The sequence below is a fragment of the Phoca vitulina genome, unplaced genomic scaffold (assembly GCF_004348235.1).
Source record: "Phoca vitulina isolate PV1807 unplaced genomic scaffold, GSC_HSeal_1.0 scaffold2, whole genome shotgun sequence".
NCBI classification, from domain to species: Eukaryota; Metazoa; Chordata; class Mammalia; order Carnivora; family Phocidae; genus Phoca; species Phoca vitulina.
In genome coordinates, this window is record NW_022589705.1 from 25,559,242 (window position 1) to 25,569,972 (window position 10,731).

Below are 10,731 nucleotides of genomic sequence, written 5' to 3' on the forward strand. Positions count from 1 at the left end.
AATGTTCATAGCAGCAATGTCTGCAATAGCCAAACTGTGGAAAGAGCTGAGATGCCCTTCAACAGATGAATGGATAAAGAAGATGTGGTCCATATATACAATGGAATATTACTCAGCCATCACAAAAGATGAATACCCAACTTTTACATTAACATAGATGGGACTGGAGGAGATTATGCTAAGTGAAATAAGTCAAGCAGAGAAAGTCAATTATCATATAGTTTCACTTATTTGTGGAACATAAGGAATAACATGGAGGACATTAGGAGAAGGAAGGGAAAAATGGGGAGGGGGAATTGGAGGGAGAGATGAACCATGAGAGACAATGGACTCTGAGAAACAAACTGGGTTTTAGAGGGCAGGGGGGAGAGGGGATTGGTTAGCCCGGTGATGGGTATTAAGGAGGGCACGTACTGCATGGAGCACTGGGTGTTATACGAAAACAATGGATCGTGGATCACCACATCAAAAATCAATGATGTATTGTATGGTGACTAACATAATAAAATTAAAAAAAAAAAAAAGTTTTTGTTTCATTCATTGATATGTCCCAAGAACTAGAACTGTGTTGTAGCACCTAAAAGTTACTCATTTCATCAATTAATAAGTCAACATCAATTCTAAAAAATAAAATAAAAAACATATAAATCAACACCAATTCAATTTAATGTACTAAATTGAAATTTTTTCTTTGCCATTATTTGGACTAGCTATTGTCATATGACAGTTTCCCTACCACGGTGCATAAAAATGACATGACTCTGGCAGCAGAATGTTCCTAGAAAAAGTTATTTGGAAACCTAGATCTTTACTCCAAAGCCAAATCCTACCAATCCCTCAAGGCCAGACTCAAGTTCTACCACCAGTAACGCTTTCCCCAGCTTTACCAGTGCGAATCAACTTCTTACTCTCTTGAACCATAGCATGTACTATGTGTAATTTCATCTGACATTTATTATAATGCATTGTCTTACTGTTTTTTAAAGTTTTATTTATTTATTTTTTAAAGATCCATTCATTTTAGAGGGAGAGACAGAGCAAGAAAGTGGGGGTCAAGGAGGGGGTGAGTAGAGAGGGAAACCTGAAGCAGACTCCCCACTGAGCGCAAAGCCTGACACGGGGCTCGATCCCAGGACTCTGAGATCATGACCTGAGCCCAAATTAAGAGTCAGCCGCTTAACTGAATGAGCCACCTTAGCAGCCCCTGAAGTTTTATTTCTAACTAAAATGTAAATTCAACTTGAGAGTTAGGGTGGTTATACATCTTTGTAACCCCATAATATGTACACTATAAGTGACAAACATCCAATTACATATTGACAGAGAAACAAAGTCAAAGAATTTTTGTCTGAGGGAAACTTATGCTCTTAGCAGTAATTTGAGCATCTGAAACAAGCAGCTAAAACTTACACATTAAGAATGTATTAAAGTGTTTTTTCTAAGGGAAGCATTCTAAAAAAAGCATTTTTACCTTGCTAGAGATAATATTTTAAGTTGGCAATAATTATCACTTTGCTTTAGCAATTTAAATAGCATACTGATCTATATATTATCTACCTTATAAGGGCTTATTTTATTTATTTATTTAAATTTTTATTTTATTATGTTATGTTAATCACCATACATTACATCATTGGTTTTCGATGTAGTGTTCCATGATTCATTGTTTGCATATAACACCCAGTGCTCCATTCAGTACATGCCCTCTTTAATAGCCATCACCAGGCTAACTCATCCCCCCACCCCGCTCCCCTCTAAAACTCTGTTTATTTCTCAGAGTCCACAGTCTCTCATGGTTCGTCTCCCTCTCCGATTCCCCCCCTTCATTTTTCCCTTCCTGCTATCTTCTTCCTTTTTTTTTTTAACATACAATGTATTGTTTCAGAGGTACAGGTCTGTGATTCAACAGTCTTGCACAATTCACAGAGCTCACCATAGCACATACCCTCCCCAGTGTCTATCACCCAGCCACCCCAACTCCCACCCCCACCACTAAAGCAACCCTCAGTTTGTTTCCTGAGATTAAGAATTCGTCATATCAGAGAGATCATATGATACATGTCTTTCTCTGATTGACTTATTTCACTCAGCGTAATACCCTCCAGTTGCATCCACGTCGTTGCAAATGGCAAGATTTCATTCCTTTTGATGGCTGCATAATATTCCAGTGTGTGTGTGTGTGTGTGTGTGTGTGTGTGTGTGTGTGTGTGTGTGTGTATACACCACATCTTCTTTATCCATTCATCTGTCGATGGACATCTGGGCTCTTTCCATAGTTTGGCTATTGTGGACACTGCTGCTTTAAACATTGGGGTGCATGTACCCCTTTGGATCACTACATTTGTATCTTTGGGGTAAATACCCAGTAGTGCAATTGCTGGGTTGTAGGGTAGCTCTATTTTCAACTTTCTGAGGAACCTCCATACTGTTTCCAGAGTGGCTGCACCAGCTTGCATTCCCACCAACAGTGTAGGAGGGTTCCCCTTTCTCCGCATCCCCGCCAACATCTGTCGTTTCCTGACTTGTTAATTTTAGCCCTACTGACTGGTGTGAGGTGGTATCTCATTGAGGTTTTGATTTGTATTTCCCTGATGCCGAGCAATGTTAAGCACTTTCTCATGTGTCTGTTGGTCATTTGGATATCTTCTTTGGAAAAATGTCTGTTCATGTATTCTGCCCATTTCTTGATTGGATCATTTGTTCTTCGGGTATTGAGCTTGATAAGTTCTTTATAGATTTTGGATACTAGCCCTTTATCTGATATATCATTTGTAAATATCTTCTCCCATTCTGTCGGTTGTCTTTTGGTTTTGTTTTTATCTTTATGAAGTCCCAATAGTTCATTTTTGCCCTTGCTCCCCTTGCCTTTGGCGATGTTTCTAGGAAGAAGTGGCTGCGCCTGAGGTTGAAGAAGTTGCTGCCTGTGTTCTCCTTTAGGATTTTGATGGACTCCTTCTCACATTTAGGTCTTTCAACCATTTTGAGTCTACTTTTGTGTGTGGTGTAAGGAAATGGTCCAGTTTCATTCTTCTTCATGCAGCTGTCCAATTTTCCCAACACCATTTGTTGAAAAGACTGTCTTTTTTCCATTGGGCATTCTTTCCTGCTTTGTCGAAGATTAGTTGACCATAGAGTTGAGGGTCCATTTCTGGGCTCTCTATTCTGTTCCATTGATCTATGTGTCTGTTTTTGTGCCAGTACCATAGTGTCTTGATGATGACAGCTTTGTAATACAGCTTCAAGTCCAGAATTGTGATGCCACCAGCTTTGCTTTTCTTTTTCAACATTCCTCTGGCTATTCGGGGTCTTTTCTGGTTCCATACAAATTTTAGGATTATCTGTTCCATTTCTTTGAAAAAAGTTGATGGTATTTTGATAGGAATTGCATTAAATATGTAGCAATCTACACATTTAATGTAAGGGCTTATTTTAATCCTCTTTCAGAACCCTAGGCCTTATATTGTCAGACTTAAGATCAACCTTTTCCAAAGGTGAGAATAAAATAAGAACTTTAATAAAAAAGTGTGTGTGTACCTCACAGGGATTGAGTAAAGCTTTAAGTCATGACCCATCTTAAAGATCTACCAACAAGGAAAAATAGTACAATAAAAACCACCTTTGTAGTAGTGTAAGTCTCCTATATCCCAGCCACTTAACTGTATGCTTTATAAACATTTCAACCACGAAAGTGAAATATTTTCCTGACATTATACATGAGGAAACTAACATGGAATGATTAAGCTTATCTAAAATGTACACCATCAGTGATCCAAAAATAAACCAACATTTCATCTATGACAACCTTGGTTAACCTCTACAATAAATCCATCTGAATACTTAAGATAGTTTTTTAACTTCATATTTAAATATTCTAATTATTAGCTGTAAAATGTTTCCCTCTAAAGGTTGTTTTTTTTTTAATTAAGAAAGAGTTAGAAAAAAGGAGAATCTTCAGACCCAACAGTAACATTTCATTCTTAGCTATGGGATCTTTTGGTACAAGGAACATTGCCAATTTTGGCCATCTTATTATTATAGCACAGATACAAGATCCACTAAAAATACTAATAACTTTACTGGATGCCTACTATGTGAATGGCACTATACTATAGGAAATCTCAGGTTCCAAGGCTGTAATCAATACAATTCTCCCTAATCTTGCATGATAGCCATCTTTGCTTTCAAAGTTTGCCTTACTGTTGAAATGGACATTTTATACCAATACAATAGGATTTAGAAGGACTTAAAAAAAAAAAAAGATTCATTTATTTTGAGAGAGAAAGAGAGTGCATGTGTATGTGGGGCAGAGGAAGAGGGAGAGACATTCCCAAGCAGACTCCATGCAGAGCCTGGTGCAGGGCTCGATCCCACAACCCTGAGATCACGACCTGACCCAAAACCAAGTCAGACACTTAACTGACTGTGCCACACAGGCGCCCGGATATAGAAAGACTTCTGAATGTCTATCTCCTTTGAGGGATTTATTATTTAGTTCTAGTCATTATATTTATACACACACACATACACACATTCATATATAATTCACAAGATAGAGAAAGTAAGAAAACATAAACCTTTCCTGTCTTACCTTTCTTTATTCTTTCTTTACCACCCACAATTTGTTCTTCTTGCGGCATGTGAGATAATCTCTGCCTAAACAACTTCTCTAGAGCTTGTGCCATAAGAACAATGTCATCTCCAGGCTAGAAAATATATAAACATAAGGTTATGCAATATGGTCACTGTACCAAATTTCAACAATTCAGGCTACCTTCGAGAAGGCAGTGACACAGTACTCTTACATATTATTAAACAGTATTTATTGCTTCTAAATTAAGTACAGAAAATGGTGTATCAGCTCATATTTTAAATTCTAACATTCTATCCTTTTAACTTCTAAAAATAACCCAGGTAGCCCTTCTGAGTACTAAAGGGTTACAATCCAACCAATCCTACTAATACAAAAAGGTTTTAGAAATTAAAATTTCTACCTCACTAATAAGTTAAAACATGTTCATGGCTGTGGGAAGGACATGATTTGACTTGATGTGATGTAGTTTTCAATTAACTAAGTGATATAATGACACTGCAGAGCTAACTCAGTTTTTAAATCTTTTTTTTTTCTTCCAGTTTTTAAATCTTAGCTATCTGCGTAGAAGTCTTTGGCTTGCTTTATTCACTACTGATAAAAAACTAAGTAGATTACAAAGCAAAAGGCTAAAGCAGAGAACACTTACTTTGAAGTTAGGTATGTTAGGAAAATTACTGAACTTCATTTTAAAATGTTAAATGTTAAAGTACACTTGGAATTGTTAAATTAAAATGAAGTTGCCAATGGTACTTTCAGAATGCCATTAGTTCTCATTCAAAAAAAAAATCATATTGGCTAAGAGTCTTAAATTTAAGATGGCACTGATAGTTTGAGAACCAAAATTTCTATTACATATCAGCATCACCAGTGATTCTGAATAAATGGGATATAAGTTTTAAAATTTTTAGATATAGAACAGCTTAAAAAGAATGCAATACTCTGGGAAAGAGGAATACTATATGGAGAAAAAAATGAATATACACAAATCAGCTTTATAGGATGAAAGCAAAAGTAAAGATTAAGGTCAAATGTCCACATATATTATCAGACAAGCCAGTGCATTAATGCAAATACAAATACTACTACTGGAATATAACAGAGAATGTGTCTCATCTTTAAGTTAACTGGTCATGAAGTTCAGATGTATGTAATTTGTCTGAATTCATGCCATGAACATTTAACCAAGATTAGTATATAATAAAGTTTAACATTTATAATTAAAATGGCAGAAGTATGGTAGAGAACATTAATACTTACAGAAACCAACTATCATTGGTATTTCACTTTTTAAAACATAAGAAACCATTACAGCTATTCAGGCAAAATTATAGCAAATAGGTTAAATAAATAGATACATAAAAATTATGAAATCCAGTAAAAAATAAACATTATCCTTAAAAATATGTAAAGTACCCCCAAATCAAGACTTGAAATCTGCAATCAGCACACTTTTTATACACATCTTCTATAAGAGCAAAGAATTATCAAGTATAACATAAGACTTACATACCTTGTTGTATAAATAACAATTTGAGAACATTATGTTGAAGTCTGCTATACATTCTGAAGCCTTCACATAATACTTATGTTCTAAGCGCTTCTTAATTGTATTTAAATCCATTGGGATCTTTATAATGGTGTAATAATCCTACAGTTTTTAAGAAGAAATTCTAAACGTTAGTAGTAAGAACAAATTCACTGCAACTATTGGTACACAAAGAAATTTAAGAAGCTATATACTTTAACTAGATTACCTTTAAAAAGCCATAATTTGGAAACTGAAACTTTTGTACTGAGAAACAAAGCTGACTGCCATGGCATTTTTTTTCAGAGAAAAAATAACAAAGAATAACAAAAACAAGAATGTAAGGGTAGAACTATTCTGGAAAATAAAAAGTGAAGGGCATGAAGAAGAAAAACCTAAAATTTATAGAGTCTGACAGATACAAAATATAATCCCAGCATCATGGTTTGCTAACTATGCAACAAATTACTTAAGCATTATGTTGTCAGATGGCTGAAAATACCTAAGAGAAGACCTAAAGTTGAATTCTGTATATGATGCATCTACGTCTACCAAGAAGTGTCAAGATCAACTTCATGAAGAAGGTGACATTCATGACAACCTTGCACCAAAAGGTCAAGTGAGAGGCGCCTGGGTGGCTCAGTTGGCTGGGCATCTGACTCTTGGTTTTGGTTCAGGTCATGATCTTGGTTCATGGGATGGAACCCCACATCAGACTCCAGGCTCAGGACAGAGCCTGCTGGAGATTCTCTCCCTCTGCCCCTTCCCCTGCTCACACACACACACATTCTCTCTCTCTAAAGTAAATAAATCTTTAAAAAAAAAAAGTCAGGTAACACATTCTATAACAAAAAAACATGTACTATAATGTACCAAACTGTTAAAATAAGAATTTCAATGCTCAGAAAAATGAACTTTGTTGTTTAGGAAAAATACTCATTGGAAAACTCTTCAGTGGTACAGACTAAATTAGAGGTCTTTATTAAATTAAGTATATTTCATAATATTAAAGGCTAGTCTATTTCTTTGAGAGATATACTTACTGGCAACTTTAGTTTCACAGCATCCACAGGCTGCTGAAAAGGCCAGGAAAAACTATGCTTCCATAAAGCCTTCAGGACAACTTTTTGTAGATACTGCAGTTGATTTGTCAATCGCCCATTCTTCTTAGTATTTATATATTCTGGTGGTGGAGGGTTAACAATAGCTGTTTGTCGACTTGACAGAGACATTGTCAACGGGGTCAAATCCTGATATTATAATGTTGCCTATAAGTACATGTCCTTAAAATACAAAAATAAAACTGAGTTACCTTCAAAGCACATTTAAAACGGTTTCTATAGGAACTAAAAAGTGTAATATTATATTTTACATCACATCATGATTAAGACAACAAAAAAGCCAAATGATTAATACATCTGTAAACAAATACGAACCTCTTTCTGTATAAGTACTAAGAGTTGTTTCATTATGTATGCCTTAGTTTTGGATGATTTAAGGTATTTCAAACTTTCACAGTATTTCCTCTGCTTTTCTAAAATACAAATTGAGGTCTTAGCAGTTAAAGTCTATAAGTTTCTGGTAAAAAAGAAATAATAGGAAATGTTAAACATAACCGTGGTATGTAGTTACTCTAAAATTAATTCAATGAAAGAAGAAAATCAAAATAGAGGACTTTTCTGGCTAATTTAAATAAAATGATTTATTTATTTACTTAAGGAGGCTCCACCCACAATGTGGAGCTTGAATTCATGACCCTGAGATCAAGAGTCACATGCTTTACCGACTGAGCCAGCCAGGCACCCCTAAAGTGATTTACTTTAAAATCTAATTATTAGAAATAAGACACATATTAAAATGCTACTACTTAGTACATATTACTCATTTTTGAGCAACTAATCTCTAGAACTTTTTCATCTTGCAAAACTGAAACTCTATACCTATTATATAACTCCTCATTCCTGCCTCTCTCCAGCTCCTGGCAACCACCACTCTATCTCGTTTCTATGAATTTAACTACTCTGGGTATAAGTAGGATCATACAGTATTTGTCTTTTTGTGACTGGTTTATCTCAGCATAATGTCCTCAAGATTAATCTATATTGTAGCATATGTCATAATTTCCTTCATTTTATAAGGTTCAATATTTCATTATACGTATATACGATATTTTGTGTATCCATCCATTCATCAATGGACACTTGGTTAACTTCCACCTCTTGGCTACTGTGAATAGTGCTATAAACATGGATGTATAAATATCTCTTCAACACCCTACCTACAATTATTAAGGATACACCCCAGAAGTGCAGCATTGAGAACTGATGGATCATATGGTAATCTTTTTTTTTTTTTTTTCAGGAATTCTGTACTGTTTTCCACAGCACCTCCAACACTTTACATTCCCACCAACAGTCTACAGCGTTCCAGTTTCACCACATCCTCACAACACTTTTTATTTTCTGTTGTTTAACAACAGGCATTCTAATGGGTGTGAGGTACTGTGGATCATTTAAAAAATACCAAGCCCAGGCCCCAGTCTTTGGAGATAAGGCTTGCAAATCTGTTTGCTTTTTAAATTTCCCTGGTGCTTGTGATGTGTAGCCAGGATTAAGAACCACACTAAAGGGGCGCCTGGGTGGCTCAGTCCTTAGGCGTCTGCCTTCAGCTTAGGTCATGATCCCAGGGTCCTGGAATCGAGCTCTGCATCGGGCTCCCTGCTCCGCGGGAAGCCTACTTCTCCCTCTCCCACTCCCCCTGCTTGTGTTCCCTCTCTCGCCGTCTCTCTCTCTGTCAAATAAATAAATAAAAATCTTAGAAATAAAGAAAAGAACCACACTAAAATGAATTAACTTGGAGGTGATTATCAATCTTGTAATTTATTGCACTTCCTTACACTATTCTCATGTTATACAAACAACAACTAGAACTTTTAATGTCATTAAGAACAAAGGAGATATTCTAGTGTTGCAACTGAAACTGGTTCTTACTGTTTTGTATTTATTTAAAGTTAGTCTATCTTTGGAGTGTCCCAATCACTATACCCTCCCTCCTTCACAAAGATACCACTATGATGAATTCTACCCCCTTAATTTGTGACTGTTTTTGACTTTACATAAATATTGTATTTAATATGTATTACACTGTCTGGCCTTGTATCAGTATTATGTTTGTGAGATTTAACTATGTTTTCTTTGTTCATCTTCATTGCTGTACAGCATTCTATGATTGGAATTATACGACAATCTATCCATTCCTCTTAGGACTTTTGGGTTGTTTCCAGTGTTTGATCAAAAACGCTGCCATGAACATGCTTGTAGTGAATATGTGCACGCATCATGTTGAATATAAACCCAGAAGTGAAATTATTGGGTCATAGGTTATATGTGTGTTCAACTTTAGTGGATACCAGTTTTCCAAAATATACCAATTTATATGCACAACAGAGCTTTGGGAATCCTACTTACTCCACATCCTTGTCAATATTTGGTATTATCAGTGTGTTCCATTTCAGCCATTCTGCTGAATGTATAATGGGATCTCGTGATTTTAATTTGTATTTCACTGAGGATTCATGATATGAAACGCCTTTTTAATATGTCTATTGGCCACATGAATATCTTGTCAATCACCTGTTAAAGAGTCCTACCCATTTTTCTATTGGGTTGTCTGCTATTACCTTATTTTTAGCTCTTCATATAGTCTGTATAGAAAACCTTTGTTGTGTGTTTCAAGTATCTTCTCTATGCTTTTCCTTCACAACCTCATTTTAAGTAGGCGTTCTTATCCCCTCCTCCCCAATGCTAATCCATCAGCTATTACTCTGCTTCACCACTACCATGTTTGTCTACTTCTTTACTGTCTCCCAATCCTCCCTCCCCTGTTTCTCAGAACGTAAACTCAGTGTCAGCAGGGACCTTGTTTGTACTGATCCAAGACAGATTGAGGTCCTATTTGACTAATGCCTAGGACAGAGCTACATAGGCTGAATTAAAGTGTTCAGATTCAGTTTTATGTTAGAGATACAGCAGATGTCACTTTTTTTTATATGGGGAGAAATAGGGAGAGAAATCCAGAATGTTTTACTTTTAGGGACACCTGGGTGGCTCAGTCGTTAAGCATCTGCCTTCGGCTCAGGTCATGATCCCAGGATCCTGGGATCGGGCCCCTCATCGGGGTCCCTGCTCAGCAGGGAGCCTGCCTCTTCTTCTGCCTGTGGCTCCCCCTGCTTTGTTCTCTCTCTCTGACAAATAAATAAATAAAATCTTTAAAAAAAAGAATTTTTTACTTTTAAATTAGGTCTCACTGCTCAGGAATTTGCCTTAAAAAAATTAATGAATTACTTAATGAATGCCTATCAATTAAAAAAATGCATTTTCTAAACCTCATCAAAACCTCAATTCCACTATATCCTTTTGCAGAGGATCTAAGCTTACAAGAGAAACCCTTTAAAAATTAACTTCTCTTAGCTTACTTCCTATTCTATATTTCTTTTTTTTTTAATTTTATTATGTTATGTTAGTCACCATACAATACATCATTAGTTTTTGATGTAGTGTTCCATGATTCATTGTTTTCGTATAACACCCAGTGCTCCATGCAGTACGTGCCCTCC

The 10,731-nt window shown here is 35.9% G+C and overlaps 1 protein-coding gene across 1 annotated transcript in view; it reads right to left on the reverse strand.

Moving 5' to 3' along the window:
• The window catches only part of BRDT (bromodomain testis associated), a 62,806-nt gene extending 55,458 nt beyond the window's left edge, over nucleotides 1-7,348 (reverse strand). Inside the window, exons 1-3 of the mRNA XM_032416192.1 lie at nucleotides 7,160-7,348; nucleotides 6,102-6,239; nucleotides 4,589-4,703 (exon numbers count right to left, since the gene is read on the reverse strand). Of these exons, the coding sequence (XP_032272083.1) occupies nucleotides 4,589-4,703; nucleotides 6,102-6,239; nucleotides 7,160-7,348 (442 nt within the window). The remainder of the gene's footprint in view (nucleotides 1-4,588; nucleotides 4,704-6,101; nucleotides 6,240-7,159) is intronic.
• Nucleotides 7,349-10,731: the final 3,383 nt, after the last annotated feature.